This window comes from Eutrema salsugineum, unplaced genomic scaffold, assembly GCF_000478725.1.
Source record: "Eutrema salsugineum unplaced genomic scaffold, Eutsalg1_0 scaffold_6, whole genome shotgun sequence".
NCBI classification, from domain to species: Eukaryota; Viridiplantae; Streptophyta; class Magnoliopsida; order Brassicales; family Brassicaceae; genus Eutrema; species Eutrema salsugineum.
This window is the reverse complement of record NW_006256547.1, coordinates 5880735-5900569: the sequence shown is the minus strand read 5'-3', so window position 1 is coordinate 5900569 and position 19835 is coordinate 5880735. Positions and strand designations below refer to the sequence as shown.

The window sequence follows — 19835 nt, the reverse complement described above, 5'->3', positions numbered from 1 at the left end:
TATCTATTTTGAGGACGCAAAAAAAGACGTTTTTTTAGTTTTTAATAGTTATAAACCTATGAGTAAATTAGTGAGGCTTTAGAAATTGATTAACATAATGAAGGAAGCGGAAATTGCGACCGAGGTGCAGCCCAAAGCCTCACATGGACGCACGTGAACTCTCGGCAACAGCACGTGGACGACGGCTCTTGTCGTCCCTCGGCGCATTATATTATCTTGCGCTGCTTCTCTCATTGTCTCAAGCAGCCGTCTTCCGGCGCATTTAAAAAATTACAGTGCGCTTGCAAACTCTTGGAGAGTGCAGTACGGGAGTACCCTAATTTTATTAAACCACCGTGGCCTATAATCAAATCAAAACCACATCTTTTTATTCCAAAACAAAAATATATAAACGAAAAATAAAAGAATAATCAATTATGAGATAATATAAGGCCATCATTATTGCGGTATCCAACCCGGTCTTTTAAGAATATTTATGATTAAATATAATCAAATGAAAAAATTTTCTTCAGAAACGTTTTTTATTTGAGAACTTAAAGAAACGTTTCTTCTTGTCACTTGTCAATACTTGATTGGGTTGAGAAATTGAGAAGAAATTTTTTTCAAGCTTCGACGATCAAATTCATTTTCTTGTTCTCGCTTTCTTCGGAATCAATCTCTTCTTCTCTGTATCATCTCTGGTCGTGTAATCAAAGAGTATGGTTGTGATAGGTAATAAACTTCTTCCGCCTTCTGGCTCCGTCGTCAAAATCATTTTCCTTAAACTGAAAGAGAGTATCCCCGACGAGGCGAAATCGGAGATTCTGGATTTGATCAAAGGGCTTGACGAAAAATTTCCAGGGATTGGTCAGATCACTGTTGGGGAAAACTTCTCGCCGGCCCAAGCAAAAGGTTTCTCGATTGCGTTGATTGCGTTTTTCAAGGATCTAGCTGAATTGGAATCTGTGGATTCTCATACGAAGTTGGTGAATTCGCAGAAAGAAAAGGTTCGTGATTGTCTCGATTCCACCATTGTTGTTGAGTTCTTGGTGCCTTCTGGCTAGGTTTCTGGATTGTAGATTGTAGAAGACGAAGCAAATATGTCTAAAGTCTCAGTTTTTACAATCTCTTGTGTTACTTTGAAGATTTTAGAAATGAATCGTCTTTGTTTATGAGAAGGGTTTTGCTTTTGCTATGTATCTGCTGCATTTCTGGTATACAAGAATAATCTTTAAGAGTTCAAGGAGATGGGCTGAGATTTAGTGTTTGAGTTTTCAGTCTGTCGTGGAGAAAAATATGTCGTGGAGAAAATGAATCCATTTGGGTTTCTGCCAATACAGAGCAAAAATCATTAGATTTCTTATTTAAGTTTTTAAACACAAAATAATATTAAATAATGCTTTAAAAGACCCATATGGGTATTACCGATAATGATGCTCTAAGAATTTTGCCATTAAAATTTGATGTGACAAATGGGCCCTAATTGCTTTAATAGACTTCACTATGGAGTCCATTCCAACATCAAACATGAATATACATACTGTTGTGGAAGTTTGGTTGAAGTCCGATCACTTCAAAATATTTTTTTTTAAATCATTTTTTTTCTTTCTTTTCCTCAATTCAAAATATTAAGGTTGAAGAAAATAATGTTAAGAGTTAGGTGATGTAATGGTGGACAAACCAAGACGAGACGGCAATATACAAAGTTGGCGCGGACATATCAGCCGAATCTATCAAATCGTAACAAAACTGTAATACGAGGCAAAGAGATGATACAAACTATGTGCGGACACATCAACCAAATTTATAAAACCGGAACCAAACTAAAATATGGATCATTTAGATCAATGCTTGAACAGAGTAAAAGTAACAAGAAAATAGCATAATTTTGGATTTTTGTAAGAAGATACCAAAATAGAAGGTTAGAGCATGGAACACCAAATATATGTCCTTCCCTGTTAAGGCTGAAGTGGTTGACATAAAATCCATACCAAAATTCATATTATGACTTGTGATGAAAATCAGGATTTCAAGCTCAAACCAAACTGGTTATGTTACTTGGGATTACTTGGTTTGAGAATCTCATTAGTTTACGGTTACAAGTGTAACCGACTTTACGAATTGTAATAGACGTTGTATATATAAACTGTTGGACCAAAAATGGCTTATTAAATGCTTCCGGGTCTGCTCATAGTGCTGCACCGGATCTATGACTTCACTGAGGAGCTTCTTGAGAAATCCAACTTAACATTTCAATTCAAAGGTCCTTTGGTTTGCTGGTTTAGACATGTTAGCCACGGTTTATCCATCTAACATTCACTATATATTGAGCTCAAACTTCTCGAATTTCACCAAATGAAGAGGCCTTTTATGTTTTCAAATATGAGAGATTCAACGCAGACTCAGAGCTATGGAAGAACCTGAGGAACGCTGCTCAGGCCAGGCTCAACCATCAGGGGTTTCAAAGATTTCTAGTAAATGCAACGAGAAGTAAACGATCAGAAACGGGCTTGTACCTATTTTCAACAACTTTGCAAAGGAAAGGTTGATCGTGAACTTGCAAGATGTGTTCCGGAGGTTAACTTACGATACAACAATGGTTCTTATCATTGGGGCTGATCCCAAAACTCTCTCCGTTGAAACGCCAGAGAATGAGTTTGCTAAGGCTCTTACCGATGTTGGAGAAGCGATTATGTATAAAAACGTTAAACCAAGGCTCTCGTGGTCCTACGATCATCTTAATTACAAAAGTAGAAAGTATCAAGCTTTCTATTATATGATTTTCATATAACTTTGAAAATAAATCGACAAACACTTGAGAAGCGAACCTTGAACAACTGGGACCGAAATTTAAACTCTTTTTGAAACTAAAACATAACACTCTTAAAATGCGCCTGTTCCAAACACTTGTCGTAAACATCCAAACAAAAGAAATAACTTGTGTTTAACGAAATCAACGAAAAACAAAGCTTCGTTGGTGTATTTCTCCATCACGCCGCTCCTTGCAAGCTGAGGTGTAATCAACCAAGAACCAGTCACAAACACAAACCCCACCGTGAGTAACCGCGATGCTACCGGATTTAACCGCCACCGCTGCATCACTGTTGTCTTCTTCTTCACCGCCAATTCCACCGCAATGCAAACGCCGTGTAACATGAAGAACAGAGTAACTTCCCACGTGGGAACCTCACGAGTTAAATAGAAGAAGAGCAGTTCGTGAACCAAACCAGAGACGATGAATACCACCAAAATACCCGAAAACAGAGCCCAGTCGGAGCTCATTCGGCGTTCAGAAACTTGCCGCACTGGTTTGTAAACGGCTTGCCGGAGAATCTCCGGAACCATTACATTCCACCGACGACCCCAAAAGTCTTGTAGTGATGTGGCTAAGTATGGTTTATTAAACTGTGGCTCGAGGTCGCACCCAATAGAGATAGAAGCCACAACTTTGACGAACGTAAAAATGATCTCAAGCTCGAGGTAGAGTTGCAGAAATTGAAGAGCCAATAGCAGAAGCGGAGGCAGGTCTTGTCTGTAGCCATACAAATGTAATATTACACTAAAGAGTGCAACTTTAATGGCGAAAACCCATTTGGGCAAATGAGTCTGAGGTTTAGGGTTTTGCTGGGCTTTGATGGGGAAGCAAGTGAAGCAGAGGAATCGCGAGAGGTTTGAGGGTATTGGGATTAGAGGACCCTTATCGAAGGAGAAGAGGATGAGTTTGAAACTGGCGAGCCATGTGAGGAAGAACGCTGTGATGAAAGATAAATGCACCGAGGAGAAAAACAGAGGAAGAACAAGAAACAGAGCAATGATGGGGAATACAGAGAGGAATCGAGGAAGACCAGGCTTGATTCTGGGTGGTAAATAGTAACAATAAGATATGGACATGATTTGTGAAACCCATGCTATAATCAAGCTCTTGAGTTCTTCCTCCATCCTCTCAGTTCTTTGTTGTGTTGCTGAGTCTTTGGCTAACAATGAGGTTATTATATGGCCGATTTTTTATGTTTTTTTATGGGATTTTTTTTTAAGTCTTTTGTTAGGAAATTAAAGTGGGTGAGAATTAAATTGATTAGAAAGAAGAGAGTATCAATAATGTTGTTGGTTAGTTTACAGTTAATAGTCGTATTATTGGCAGATTTATACTCCCTAAAGAGTGTCGTTCTGACATTTTTTTTCTCAAAAAGAACGTCGTTTTAGAATTCCAATGTAAATTTTGACATAAAATACCATATTTAACCTCAAAATAAATTCAGAAAATTAGTTATAAATATAATTCCAAAGTCATTTTCTGCAGATTAATAAAAGTATAAGAGACTTTTTTATCTTATTTCTTAATTTGTGTGAAAAATGTCAGAACGACACTCTTTGTGAAACGGAGAGAGTATTAAAATATAGTACTAATTTTTTTCCTTTTTAGTAGTAATATGGGGAGAAGATGGATCTGAATTCAAACCAGAGAGATGGATTACCAAGAATGGTAATGGAGGAAGAGGTGAAAACCGCACCCCGGTTTTCTCCGGTACAAACCAAGATCGGCATAACGTAAGCCCGGTTCACGAAGGAATGTACCGGGAAGACTGGGCCGAGTAAAGTCTTGGGCCGAACGCAGTCCATTAAGCCGAGGTCGGCGAGAAGCTTCTCGAAGGAACCGAGAAGTTCCCCGAGTTCGGCCAAGAATGGAAAGTTTCCTAATGGAAAAAGGAAACTACTACGAGAAAAGGAAAAGGACCGAGAGAAAAGGAAAGTCCTCTCGGTCCCATATCGCTGAAGATGCACTTGATGACCGACCCAGAGGATATATATAAAGGAAGATGAATCGACACCAGAGAACATAAGATATTCCAGAGAAGATTTAGAGACTGAGAACTCATCACTTTAGATTCTTAGTTTCATAAAGTCTTAGTTCGTTATTCCTTACTCAATAACCGAACTCAGTTGTATTCCTTCGATTCGATCTAATAAAACCAAGTTTACCGATCTAAAATACTGTTTTGCCCCTTGTCGATATTCACATATCAACAGAGGCTAAAGGCATGATCCTTCCTTAGTTCCTTCAAGTTCTTACCGTTTAATGTCGGCCCCAGAAGCTGCCTTGGTAAGCAACTAGCTACGATTCTTATGAAGATCGTAGTTGTGGAGATATTACAAAACTATGACATTCAAGTCATCAAAGGGCAGAAGATTGAGCCACTTCCTGGACTCATTCTTTGGATGAAGGATGGGCTTAGCGTCATAATAACTAAGCGAGATTCAGCTAAGTGCAGTCTGTCGTTAATTTAATGATACTGTAGTATGAAGCATAATAAATGGATCAATAAGCAGAGTCTTCGAAGACCCCCTTGGCTACCTTTATGTATGTTATGAATTATGATCAATGAGATGGTGCACCTCTCTACCTTTATGTTTCAATGAAAATGTAATATCTGTTTAATAGTACGCGACCTTTGTATTCTATATAATCGATTAAACTGTGACTACAGACTACTTTTTTATTATTATTAGGCTTGTGCTACACGAGTTCAACTTTTTTTTTTTGTCAAAGAAAAGTAAATTTATTGAAAATAACACAAAAGTAAAACAAAATTATGTGAATAAATTCACTCACATAACACACTTTTTCATTATCCACAACAATAAAATTTGGTGCGTAACCTAAAATTATGAAAGCGAACAAATTGTTGAAAATCATAAGAGCATGTTCATCAGACTTCTTAGCAATTTTGGGCCCGAAATCATAGGTGTTTTAGATTAAAAAGAAAAGAAAAAAACTTTATTATCTGTGAACCGATCCTTAACTAAGGGCTGCAAGAGGCAGGTTCATACGCCACGTGTAGCCTGGGTATTGGGCATAACTTTTTTGTTTTACCATCTCTCATATCTTTTTTCTGGACCATTTTTTGTTTTTGGCCGATGATTTTTGTCGACCATTTTTCTTGATTTTTGTCTGGGATTGAAATTGTGTATATGCGATTGCTGAAGAGAAGAATTAGTGGAGAGAAGACTATGATGATGAATCCATGGAATCGAAGTTCTAAGGATTCAAATTCGCCAGGAAATTTCCGTTGGGGTTTGGATTGAGAAGCGTTCTCAGAAAAAACGACGACGCAAGCTGGTCGAGATTTCACACTGTAGATATCGAGCAGACATCGCCGCGAATCCAAACCACCACAGTCGCAGTCGAAAGCGCCGTCGTCGATGTCGAGAAAACCGACATTAAAAAGCCGCCGTCGTCATGTTTTGCTGGTTATCATTTCTTGTATCTGCGCTTTGCTTGATTTGATCTTGTTCAAATCTGTTTTTGCAGGGGAATCTGTATTTACAATCCTTGATTAATCTCGCTTCTGTTGTCTTCTGTCTTCTTAACTTATTTTTAATCTGATGCTTTTAACAGCTCCTGCTTTGGTTACCACTGGCCTCTCTAAGCTCGGTTACAACTATGTTAATATCGGTAATGACTCTAATGCAGTTTATTACCATTCAGTGTGATTGTTTGATAGTAAAACTTCTCTGGAGATATTGTGAAAACATGATTGAAATTTTTGTTTTGTTTCGTATATGATTGCTGAGCTGAAATTGCTCGTGACGACAAGGTATTATCACCAATGCTGTATATTATATATTACAGGCTCTTCTTTTACTTGGTTGTGACATAAAAGAATATGACCAAAGAAACAATGGAGATCGTCGCAAATAATGGGGTCATTGCTTCAAATTTTTTTTTTTTTTTTAAGAATTCTATGATGGGGTTCACTATTGGAAGATAAAAACATGATATGTTCTTAACTTTTCAGTAATCCAAAATTTAGTATTATAAAATTGTTATGAACCCTAAAGAGGAGTTCTTTGATGAAGATCCTCTAACCTCTCTCAAGAGCAAATTATATTAAAAAATCGTATTTTTTTTATAAAGAACATATTAATTCTAAGATGATAGTCGAAGCTTCTTTTCTTGTGTAGTAATATGATTTATGAATCTATGATTATTAATTGAGAATCTAAAAAAAAGACAACTTGCAACTCTTTCAATATACTTGAGAACATCTTGTTTTACACTAACGGGCGTCGTATAAACACCGTCTCTAAATCTGAAGGAGGCACAAAATACTCTACAACGAAATTGCCCCGACACTTCAACGCCGGTCGGCGTTTCCTTGGCGCCGGCGGACATTTCAATATCTCCGAGGAATTTGTTTCTTTCGCCGTTGGCGTGGTGCAGTATCCTTCGCTGCCATTGTAGTGTTCTTCTTCAGCTTCTGTTTCTCTCTCCGGCTTTTTGAGTTTCGTCTTCACAGGCTTCAGTGAAGCTCGAATAGATATTTCAGCGAAGGCCCAATTTTTCCCATTGGTGTCTAATCCTCTACCGACTCGAGATTTCTTCAAAAATCCCATCTTTCTTATCCTAATTCCGATTAATTAGAGATTGCGGAGAATACGAAGGACAGAGACTCGTATAATGTTTTGAAATTAACCCAGTAAAAAAGATCTTTTTTTCAAGTGGAAGAAGCAGAACACGAAGACTAAGAAGGAATAAGTCGAAAGTGTGAGAAAGATTCTTGCTTTTAAAGACAAGTTTGCTGCTTGCTTCCTCAGGAATTAAAAGAGACCGAAGCTTTCAGAGGAAGATTAGGTGAACCAGAGTAAAGGGTAAATTTGGAAATTAATAATGTGTTTTAGCCCGGGAAAATTACGGGTAGTTTCTGTATACTATCATTATCTTTTTAAGTTTTGGCGCCATGATTTTTAGGATATTAGATCTAACGGCTCTTTTTCCCGCCATTTTCTTCCCAATTCCTTATTTTATTCACAATAGTTATAAGCAAGTTACTGTGAACCTGTATAAGCTCTGTGAACATAATGCATCAACTTATATTCACCAAAAAAAAATAACACATCAACTTCTATAAGCAATGAAATAAAATCGTGTTTTGGTGATATATAAATAAAAAGAGATCTCATTTTTTATTGATATGAGTTTTGATAAATATTCAATCTTATAAGTCTCGAAATTGTAGTCTCTATTTTTTATAGTATGTATTTTTCTCTTCATAGAGCATATTATGTGATTTTTACATACAAAATTATTAAAAAAATTCTTCTAAAAACTGAGGTGGCATAACTAACCAAATTATAAAATAACAATTATTTATTTGTTGAAATCATTTAAAATGTTTTGATTGAATGAATACACACACTTTAATTTTGTTTTTGACAGTGCTAAATTTTACTTTTCTAATGACGTCATTTATTTTAGGCCCTGATTTCCGAGCCAAATGGGCCAACATATCAGAGACTTATCCCAAAACCAATGGGCTTAAAATATAAAATTTACGGACTTTCTATATTCTCAACATAAGAGCACCTCCATTGAGGGATTATAGGAGGTTGTTGGCACAGTTACATATGGATCAAGCTTTAAAAAATATTAAAATAGCTCCAAAACTTAACATACGGTCGTTTAGTTAACATATCGAGAGAAGGGGTTTATGGGTAACATGTCTGTATTGTATTGGCCGCGTGTTAATTTTTTAATTATTGTTTATTATTTTATATTATTTCCTTACTGTTTATTACTGTTCATCAAACTTAAAAATATTAATAAAAAATTGTTAATATCCCCAAACATAATATGAGATGCTCTAAGAGGTCAACGAAGAACATTTTTTGATTTTTTGGGGAAAAATTAGTTTTCCCGCGTGAAAGAGAGATCACACCGCCTAAAAAACCCGATGAAATAAAGATTATCCCGCCGGTTTCCCATCTTTTTCATTTCCTCCCCGGCAAAATCTTCTTTAACACATTTCTCCGCCGCTCCTCTCTTGTCTCTCTCCTTCGACTGCAGAGAATCTCCGATGGAAAACTCCAGATCAAGATCCGTTTTCGTCGACATTGGTCTAAGAGAGCTCAACGGATTTCGAGGTATATCCATACATTCAAATGCGTTGCGTTATTCGATCTTGTAGCTCTATCGTTGACGAGTTTCAGCTTCTCCTGATTTTGTTCTGATTAAACTTTTTCTTTTTTTGGTCTCAGGAAGGAAGCGACCGTTCTTCGCAGATTCCGAGCTGATTTGCAGAGAAATAGCCGGCGTGGCTGTGGAACACGACGGGATTCGGACTCCGCCGTTGGCCGTTTCGTTTTGTAAGGTATATAGTCGATCTACCGAATATTTCCCCTCTCGTTCTGTTGATTCTTAATGTAGCTCCAATTCTAGAACCAATCTCAACGCTCGATGATATCTTCTGAATTTTGTTGTGCATTTTAGTCGAATTTCAGATAACTATACACGAATTATGTTTTTTTGTGTGATTATAATTACCGATTATGCCAAACGTACAGAGTAGTAGAAATTCTCAAATATTCGCCGTGTCAGATGAAGATGGCCATGTGAGTCTCTTTAATTCGAGTAAGAAGAAGTTTGCCTCTTCTGCATCTCACCAAGAGAATACAGGTATCGCCTCTCATTCCCGTTGATAACCCAAGTTTTTCTTGGCTAAATTGCGATTGCTGATTTGTGTTTGTTTCAAATGGAATTATGTGTAGAGAATGCCAGATTCCGTGACTGGGTTGCTCATTATAATGCGGTCTTTGACATTTCTTGGATCAAGGTGCGCCATTTGTTTATTATTGAACTATATATACGTTTAATTCATGAATCTTCCCTGGAATTAAGATAGGCTCACAAATTTATTGCAGGGAGATAGTTGTCTTCTGACTGCTTCTGGTGATCAAACTGTAAGTAGTGACCCAAACATTTTAATTTATGAGTTTGTGTTTATGTCTCCAACATTCATAAACTCTTCTTTCCTATTAACGTGGATACAGATCAAAGTATGGGATGTTGAGGAGACTAAGTGTACTGGAGTCCTTATAGGACACACAGGAACTGTGAAATCATTGTGTTCACATCCAACCAATTCTGGTTAGTTCTTGCTAATTTCTCTTCCTAGTTTACTAATTGATATTTTCCATCTTTGTAGCTCTAACTCTTGCTGTTTGCAGATCTTCTCGTCTCTGGTTCAAGAGATGGATGTTTTGCGCTATGGGATTTAAGATGTAAAAGTAGCTCTTACAAAGACGAGTTTTGCATCAAGTAAGTCCTTCTCTGTAAACGTTAATTGTGCAAATCATTTTCGTTTTTTTCCTTGAAACCATCTTGATAGTTGTTCTGGCCTTCACACAGCTCTACTGGCATGGTTAAAGGAGCTCATCTATCTCCTCTTTCAAAACGAATCAAACGTCGCAAGGTTTTACTCCTGCTCATTCGCTTGACTATTCCATTCTAAGCTATTTATCCTATCATCTCTGCTTATGGCTTCATGTTTTCAGGCTGCTGTATCAAGCATTACCTCTGTGCTTTATCTCAAGGACGAGATCACAATTGCCACTGCTGGAGCACCAGATAGGTACATGCAAAACCTTTAGTGGGTTTATGTGAAGAAAATCCTTCTCCTTTGATCATATAGCAATGTTGTTTACATCCTTTGCTCTCTTTGTTTTTCTCGTTTCTATCAGTGCCTTGAAATTTTGGGACACAAGGAAGCTTAAAGTTCCTTTTGCTCAAGCATCTCCACAGTTAGACCCAACAAACACTAAGGTAAGCTAAGCTGCTCCTAGACTCAGATGACATCACATGTTTCTTCTAAGTGAATTAGTCTCTGAACGATGCAAATGGAAACTAGATTAATCTGTATCCGGCTTTTTTTATTTGTGGTTTCAGGAAAAGAGATCACATGGCATAGTTTGCTTGTCCCAGGACTCAAGTGGAACCTTTCTCACAGCATCGTGCAAAGACAATAGGTTAGAATTTCAAGATTCACACTCATTAACTATTCTTTGTGATGAGCCTGCACTATCAGAGAGTCCAGCTCTAACAAAATATGTAATTCGTTTCAACAACCTGTTGCAGAATCTATTTATACAACATGTTGCAGCTTGACAAAGGACCTTTACAATCTTTCTCTGGTTGCCGAATAGATTCTTTTTTCGTAAGGGTAAATGCCTTGTTCACATCAATCACACAACTGATTTGCTTTAATTAAAGATTTCGCCTGTCCACTCACCATTAACATCTTGTGCTGCAGACAATGATCAGTCCTGATGCAGAACACATTTTGAGCGGTTCAAGCGATGGTAACGCTTACATTTGGCAGGTTTAAACTCTGTCACTTAGTTTGACATTCTCCAATAAATCAATGGTTCAATACGTATCTATGCTTAAAGAACCACTGCAATTTTAGGTTAACAAGCCTCAAGTAGATCCCACAATCTTAAAAGGCCATGACTACGAAGTTACTGCAGTAGATTGGTAACTTCTATTTCCTATTTCTCATTGAATCCAACTTTCCTGATGAGTAGATTCGATGATAATATTAATAACTCAATCTGATGTGTAGGTCTCCATCAGAGATTGGTAAGGTAGCAACAGCGTCAGATGATTTCACGGTAAGCAAAACATTTCATATGGTGGTGATAAACCAAAAGGTTATGTGTTTTCTAGCCCTTTGCTGACTTCTTGTCTGTTCATAATTAGGTACGATTGTGGAACATAGAGAACAACCGCTGCAAAACCTCAAACGCATCAGCGTCTGCGTCAAGAGTTAAACGCAGAGTATCTGCACTGTCAAATACTGAAGCCAAAGAAAGACTTGAGATGAACAAAGAACCTGAGAGTCCCCAAAAACATTCATCAGATCCAGATGATGATTATACTACTAATCAACCAACGCCTATCATCAGAACTCCGGAGACTCAGAATAAGAAGACATCATCATTGTCATTATCATCATCAGAAGAAGAGAAAACGTGCGAGAGAACACCAGAAACCGCGGTCAACAGCCCATCATCTGTCCTAAACCCTCCTTCCTCTGTCAAACGAAGAACCATCAGAGACTATTTTCTTGTCACTCCCTAAACCCTAATCTCTTTTTCCAAAGATTACTGTACAGAAACTTTGTAAGATTTATTAGATACCAGGTCATATATCTGACAATTTCTGCTTAAAGTAAAACAGAAGCGATTAATTCAGACAAATGCTTTAACATTTCTTAATGGTTATCAGCATCAAAGTTGACTTTGTTTAGCCGTATTATATATTCTGCTTGTAGATCAATGGATCGAGGCAAAACAGTGTAAGTTCACTGGATCAGGCCCAATGCAAAAGAATATGTTACACCATGCGGCATGATTCATGCACGCTAAAAAAATCCATTATGGCGATTCGACGCGGAAAACAAGCAAATCAAAATTTGTTCTAGGCCACCGATTTGACACTCTTTAATCTCTTTCTAATGATGACTCAATGAATACTTGTTCGCATTTTAATGGTATGAGGTATGAAGTTTGCCTATTAAAAGCTGTCGTTGTAAGCAAAAGACAATACAAAGTTATGAGTTTAGTTATCTGTTAAGCTTAGATTCTTCTCTATATTTTTTAAATAACGAAAAAAAGACGAATGGAAATTATTGAATTGTAAATAAGATTGGACACCACTAATTGGGCTTGATGTATATATTATAATGTAATGAGAAAAGAAGTGCATCAAATAAATAACATTTGATCACATAATTGTGCATATCTAATGATTGTTGTGGCCATACTAACACTTGGCTTGCAATAATTCCGTCGACATTTTTCCGTATAACACATTTCTTCAACAACCAATCCACAAAGTCCGAACCTATATTTGATTACTAAATCATAAGTACTTTTTGTTTATGGTTTCACACAAATTGGCAATCGAGCTAGGTATACATTAATCTCAAAAGTAGTCCCACTTATATCACATATTTATATACCTGTTAACTAAAATAATTTCTTTATCTTTAATTTTGCTATAACAACTATATATGAAAACTATTGGTAAAAAACTATATATGAAAACTGGTTCTAGAAGTTAAGCTACTGTTAAATTTACTTTTAAAACTTATAATGGGAATTTTCATTTCCAGAAATTCAAGTTATTACTATATATCAAATTTAAATTTCATTATTCTAAGATGATATACTAACATTTTCACCATTTAATAAATTTTCTTGTATATATTATTTACTAGATTACGCACCAAAATTCTTTTCATGCTCAAAGGAAAAAAGGAAAAGATAGGGTCGGAATCGAGCAAGAAATTTCGGTACACATTGATTCCTGAATTCCTTCTAGGTGCATGCATACATATTAATTCCTTTTTTTATACGGATGTATAATTTAGCGCACACACTTGGCTTCTTTTATTTGTTTTCTATCGTCACATTAGCTTTTTTTAGCGACCCACATTAGCCATATTTGTAAGAGGTTAATATATTTTTATCAACCATCGCCAGGCCCAAGTTATATGTATAGGGATTTTGTCAGCATGCGTATACACTTTGATATACATATGCATACATGTACATTGTATACACTGAAATCGAATCAGGAAACTAAATACGTAAAGTATTGTTATATAGAGAAAAAAAACGTAAAGTAATGGTTGCCAATGATTGATTATCTCATCTAATCATTGGTGTAATCTACGCACATGCTACCAAATATTGCACTTATAGATTTGTATATCTATTTATGTTTATGGAAACAATAACGCATTGTTATACCGTATACATCACTTATTCAAACCTTAAAATACAAACAAGTAAATTCAATGGTGTTTATGTAACATATGCGAAAATACTGATTTCAAAATTAATTTAGAGTGATAATTGTTTTGTTAATTCTTTTTCTGAAATATTCTGATTATGTTTAAAGAAATTCTGCAAGGTAAAGAAAAAGCTACTCCATTATCAGAAACCATGTTTTGTTAATTCTTTTTTTTGCCAAATAAATTAATTGTTTGTATTTAAGCATGTGGCTCTCAAACATCAGGGTGGGATTTTGAATGAACATAACAAACATTTTTTTTTTAAAAGTTAGTAATTATTTTCCCGAAAGGTGAACATTAAAATCAGGAGGGGTTATATGTTAACAGTTATATTCAATCAAGCAAAATGACAGTACACATGTCGGATTTGCTCAGATCCTCAACAGTTATGTTTTCTTTGTAACTTTGTATTCCAAAATCTTCTGAATATCAAATAAAAACAATATATTAATAAGAAAAAAGAAGTGGACCAAGACTTCACATTTTTTTTACGGTAGCAGACCTTGCAAAAACGTCGGAGGTAAATAAAACAATTGTAGGCGATTAAGCCTCGGAAGTGAAGTTGAAGAATCTACATTGGTCGAAGAGCTATTCAAGTTTTGGTTCCCGATATTTTGAAAGAAGGCATCATATTACGAAAACCTTCAAAAGTTATGTTTTCTCATTTGTTAGATATATTAGCTAATTACACCAGCTGGGTTCGGCTCTTGAAACTGAGATTGAGGCACTTAGATGGGCGATAATTATAGTCACAAATCTGAATTACTCCAGAGTTATTTTTGAAACTGACTTTAAAAATATTTTCTATGCTATTGAGCAGGTATGACCTTGTTTAAGTATGTTTCAGCAGGATATAAAAGGTCTGCTATCAATATTTGAAGATCACCAGCTTGCTTTCTTCCCAAGAAAAGAAAAGATAATAGTGTGGCTCATAGAATAGCTCAGGAGATTTACACATTTGTTGTTAATGTCTCTAAGTTGTATTCTATTATGCCTGGTTGGATAAGTCTCTTAATTGAGGTTGATAAGAATGCTTTGTAAAAACATTTGTGGATTAATGAATGAGAAGTTGAGCAAAAAAAAAGAAGATATATTAGCTTTACAGCCTTTACTAATATGGGTATTTGTCAAGTATTCAAAAGTAGGTATTGGAATTAGAAAATCTAAAACGGTCCGAGGGCTATTCCAATTTCGATTCCGACACACCTTGACGAATGTACACTTATTATGAAATTTGATATGTGGGTTTACTAATATAAATTACTACATATCACTCTTTAAAAAAAAAAATCTTATAAATTAGTCACATCACAAAAGAAGAAATTTCTTCAAAGTTCATTGATTACGAAATTGTTATAAAAATGTTAGTAATTACTGAAAACAATTTAATGGAGTAAAATTTACAATTTCCATGGTCAGAGTTATTCCTCTTTAGTTCACTATTTTAGGCCCTCAATTAATAGAGGGCAATTTGTCTCTTTGCAGTCTCATTATATTCATCTTCTTTCTCTTCTCATTCCACCAAAAATGCCTTTTGCCCTCTCTCTCTCTCTTTCGCTAATCCTTGTCTCCTCTTTCTCTCTCTAACTTTCCCCTTAGAGACTCCTTTTCGTCTCCAACTAGGGTTTCCTCTCTAAGAACAACAAAAAGAAACCCAATAATTGAAAACCTTCTTGACGATTTTTCATCGCCCCTTCTTATATAGTACACGAAAGAGAGAAACATAGAAGATCAAACCATTTTGAGTACATATCAAGGGGCACTTTCTCTTGTTGCTCTATTAAAAAGGTAAGACTAAAAGTGTTTCATTCTACTCAGCCAATTCACTCATACACACACACACACTTATATTATATAGATTCTACGTACCTTTATGTTGATTTGTTATATAATATTAGAGAGTTTAGATCATGAAGATTTGATCACTGATCTTGAAATTCCAAGTTATAATTGGACGACTTTTTCTTACAAAAAATTACAACTGAAGGAGTAATCTTGATTTCATGCCTCTTATATATATTGAAGATACCATACTGAAACACAAACCCCTATAGTATATAGAACACCTATATTTTAGGTTATAGATTCAAGAAATTAAACCAAGATATGTTGTATAGATGTGAACTCAGAGTCAGAGAGACACAGAGTGTTGTGAGGAGAAAATCAGGAAAAGCTGCTAAACTAAACGCCAAGAACAAAAATGTAAGGTCAAGAGTGCTAAAATATGTTCGAATTAAAAGAAAATCAGTAGTCAACAATTTCAAAGAAACAAATTTCAAATTTGCATTGGTTTTTACCAAAATAACTTGGTGGCACAATTTTTTATTATAAGAAATTCATGTTAAAAACAAATCTAGGTCTAGTGTATAATACGGAAATATACATCTACTATCTTCTTAGAAATTCTTAATGATGATTAATTAGATCTTCGATTTCTTATATTGAAAAGTATATGATACCGTCATATTTAACCAACCAATACGCTAGAACGTAAAATAGTGTGGGTTACCGTAAATTCGAATTTATCTAGCGACACCCATTTTGTTCATATTTCTTGTGGGATAAATGGACCTTTATTTGTTTATATGTAATGTAGCTACACAACTAGTTATATAACTTTTCTCAATCGTATTATGTGTTAGGTTCACCAAGACACTTAGCTTTAGCATTTTGTGCATATATATGTAGAATGTTTTGTTTATTACATAGGTTTTGATTTCCCAAGATCTTTGAAATTTGTAAAACTAATTGTGTTTTTTTTTTTTTTGACTAAAGGTTTTCAATCTAAAACTAATAGTTTATAAAGGAATGTCTAGTATATATGTATATATTTGTGTGAGATATAATAGTTGAAGTTAGGATTCAAATGGTAACAGCTTTTTAACGCAGTAAGAACACGAAGAATAATGAATTTTATTAGGGATTATAAGACTAAGAACATCATACGTCTTGTAACCAGATTTTTGTAAGCATACGTCGTGTAACCAATCATATTGGAAACTCTATATTATCTCCAGTTACCGTTCTTACTATATAAATGAATTTTGAAGATATAAGAGCTAAGAACATCATATGTCTTGTTACCATTTATATTGATGATCGATGAGACAATTACTGCTAGTTACCAACACAAAATGGAAAAAAAAATTTCGAAAACGCATAACTTTTATAATGTGTACGTAGAAACATATACATAGACATATATACTGTGTAAAACAAAATTGATGTATACACGGGGGAGATTTTAGAATTTCACAATATCGATGTGGATCAAGATTCATATCAATCAATCTTGTAATTCCAAGAACGATCCTAATAAAATATTTACTGTATGTGACTACATGTTTTGTTTTTTTCCATTTCCACAACTGAATAATCAGGGGGTATATATAAGAAAAGATGTCGTCGTCGTATTCGAACTACACAAACTCACCGTGCGCGGCATGCAAATTCCTCCGGCGGAAATGCACGTCGGAGTGCGTATTCGCACCATACTTTCCGCCAGAAGAACCTACAAAGTTCGCTAACGTGCACCGGATATTCGGGGCAAGCAACGTGAGCAAGATCCTCCACGAGGTGGCTCCGCATCAACGGGAAGATGCTGTGAACTCGCTGGCTTACGAGGCGGAGGCACGGCTAAAAGATCCGGTGTATGGCTGCGTTGGGGCCATCTCGGTGCTCCAAAGACAGGTCTTGAGGCTGCAAAGGGAACTAGAGGAGACAAATGCTGATCTCATGAGATACGCTAGTTGTCTTGGTAATGAAACGACGTCGGCTTATGGTGGGCGGAGGAGTTGACTGGTCAACGGGAGTTTATTAGTCATCATCACTCACTCTTTGAGAGAATTAGCGGCGGAGAAGTATAAAAAGAGAGAGAGAGAGAGGATGGTTGATGTGATGGAAGTGATGAAGATATTATCATGTGTATATGTCAATATAAGGATATGCCTTAATGACATGTATGTATTATGTATATATGTATGTGTATGTTTATTTGTATGTATATACTTATGCGGTTTGTGTAATTTAACTTGTAATTTTCATGGGAAATCAGAGAACATTTTTGAATATGTTGAATAAGCAATGAACAAGTGAGATGTGTTTGTATTTGTATTTGGTGCTTATCAAGTGACAAAATAAAATAACTAAAACTTTGTCCAACAAATGATCATGAATTTGGTGGGACACGTTCGGATAGCCGCTGCGAATTTTGAGATAAATTAGTTTGATTTAACTAGTAAGCATAAAATAAATCATAAAAAACTATGATTTTTATAGTTTAACCTCAAAATAGTTGCTAAAAATGTGCTAAGCTAACTTCGACCAAAAGTATTTCAACCAAAATCATCTCATTATTAGCAGGATAGAAAAAAGGGATGTGTACTGATTCGGACAGTCCCCTTTAGACACATATTTCATCGATTCATGACCAACCTTTTTTAGCATTTTAAAGTTTCGTTCAATTGTGATACTAAATTGAAGCAACACCAATATTAAATAATGGTATTAAAAGCATAGAAAATTGCATGTCGACAGTTTTAGATAGACTCATAGGAAAGTAGTCTGATAATTGGTCGTTTGATATCACACACTAGTCACTGGTCAGTAACATCATTTCGCTAATATTCTAAGTTGATCGAGTGATTTTATATATTTTGTCGACTTAAGAAAAAGTTTGAATAAATAATCAATTGCTGAAAATTGAAAACATCAAGTTTTAGTACCTTTATTTAGGCACACGTCTTCGTAGGGAATCTCTTTTTAAAGCCGGTCCATTTTTATTTCATGTCATTTGGCGACGACCTAACAACCAAAACATATTCACATACAAATCAACTCACCCAAAACCAACTCCAAATTCACCTTTTTAGATCATTAATTAAGATTGGTATCATTAAAAAAAACTGAGAAATATATATATATATGTAATCTAAGTATATAGTTTTGAATATCCGGTGAAAATGTTTATTACAGACCCATTAAGTATCCATCGAGATTCCACATGATGAAGAAAAAAATTATTTAATGATCCGGTTTCATTATTTTTTTTTTTGCTAAAATTAGTTTCATTTTTAATTAATATTTTCTATGAAACGTAAAAACTAAACTAGAATTACATTTTTTTAAAATATCGAAGGCAATAAACTGTCTTTATTACCTCTTTAGTTTTTTTTTTTCTTTTTCTTTTAGAGTTTTATCGATAGGTTTACATTAACAGTTCAACCTTTTCAATTGCGTAAAGCGAAGCCAGTGAGACGTGTCATGTTTATTTGTGCTTCAATACTCTTTAGATCATTTGTGCTTGGAACATATCACAACAACTTTAGAAGGAATCAGTTGAGCTATTTAACATGGATCTCGTCGGTTGTGTATAGATTCACATGTTTTTTTTTTAAGCATTGACTATTCACATGTTTATATATATATCTATATATATATAAAGAATATACACTATGAAAAAGTGTGTCTATGAGTTATGAATGTATTGTGTACAGATAGATATATATTAGATGTACATAAGCTACATATATACGTATATTTGCTGACAAAAAAGAAAACATACGTATATTTTCTGATCCATGCGTGTCGACTTCAAGACACGGGGATTCAAGATTGTGTTCAGACATGAGTCAGTTTCAGAAACAGTAACTAAAGGTACAAATTCTGCTATCATTTCATTTTAGTCTTCGTCTTTTTTTAATTGTAACATTTTATTTACTACACTATCACAGTCTATTGCAGAAATATGATTGTTTTGCCATGTGATAGATCATCTCATATTGTACACATCTTTAGACTTTTCCTCAATTATTCCCTCCGTCTCCTTCATTCTCCTTCAGTTCTCCCATCCCTTTTCTTTATTGAGATCATTACAAAATGATAACAATTTTTCAATGAAATTTCCACATCTTATGAAATTTGAAAGAAAACCAAAAAAAAAAAAACTAGTCGATATTTATATTTTGTCACGGGTTAAAACCTTTTTTCTCGCAATTAAACTTTTCTATATGCAAAAAAATGGACTTAGTGACCATATAAAACTCCAGCGAAACTATTGTACTAATGTCCCCATCCAAAGAAAACCTACTGTTTTAGTACTTGCGATTTTAGCCATAGACCTAACTTTAAACAGGTTAAATCCAAGTTTGAAATCAATCTCATCGCTGAAAAGGCGAAGAGCACACCAAAAGAAAACGTAAATGGGCCATAGATGGGCCC

The 19835-nt window shown here is 35.2% G+C and overlaps 5 protein-coding genes and 1 pseudogene across 5 annotated transcripts; 4 read left to right on the top strand and 2 right to left on the bottom strand.

Moving 5' to 3' along the window:
- Positions 1–698: 698 nt before the first annotated feature.
- On the top strand, positions 699–1043 carry LOC18012206 (stress-response A/B barrel domain-containing protein UP3). The gene has a single exon (XM_006395354.2). It carries the CDS (start codon positions 699–701, stop codon positions 1041–1043), a length of 345 nt encoding a protein of 114 aa, XP_006395416.2.
- Positions 1044–2151: 1108 nt separating this feature from the next.
- Positions 2152–2770, top strand: LOC18012178 (annotated as a pseudogene).
- Positions 2771–2790: 20 nt separating this feature from the next.
- Positions 2791–3918, bottom strand: LOC18012179 (probable long-chain-alcohol O-fatty-acyltransferase 5). The gene has a single exon (XM_006395353.2). It carries the CDS (start codon positions 3916–3918, stop codon positions 2863–2865), a length of 1056 nt encoding a protein of 351 aa, XP_006395415.1. The 3' UTR covers positions 2791–2862.
- A 3006-nt stretch (positions 3919–6924) lies between these two features.
- On the bottom strand, positions 6925–7505 carry LOC18012170 (cyclin-dependent protein kinase inhibitor SMR6). The gene has a single exon (XM_006395351.2). The coding sequence runs from the start codon at positions 7372–7374 to the stop codon at positions 7033–7035; it is 342 nt and encodes a 113-aa protein (XP_006395413.1). The 5' UTR covers positions 7375–7505; the 3' UTR covers positions 6925–7032.
- A 1266-nt stretch (positions 7506–8771) lies between these two features.
- LOC18011842 (denticleless protein homolog) lies at positions 8772–11966 on the top strand. The gene is made up of 16 exons (XM_006395350.2): positions 8772–8901; positions 9016–9128; positions 9322–9433; positions 9526–9590; positions 9679–9717; positions 9808–9904; positions 9985–10075; positions 10166–10229; positions 10312–10388; positions 10498–10579; positions 10703–10782; positions 10892–10976; positions 11067–11135; positions 11223–11290; positions 11379–11427; positions 11516–11966. Exons 1-16 carry the CDS (start codon positions 8835–8837, stop codon positions 11894–11896), a joined length of 1539 nt encoding a protein of 512 aa, XP_006395412.1. The 5' UTR covers positions 8772–8834; the 3' UTR covers positions 11897–11966.
- A 5030-nt stretch (positions 11967–16996) lies between these two features.
- LOC18011841 (LOB domain-containing protein 25) lies at positions 16997–17666 on the top strand. The gene has a single exon (XM_024151600.1). It carries the CDS (start codon positions 17016–17018, stop codon positions 17412–17414), a length of 399 nt encoding a protein of 132 aa, XP_024007368.1. The 5' UTR covers positions 16997–17015; the 3' UTR covers positions 17415–17666.
- The last annotated feature ends 2169 nt before the right edge of the window (positions 17667–19835 follow it).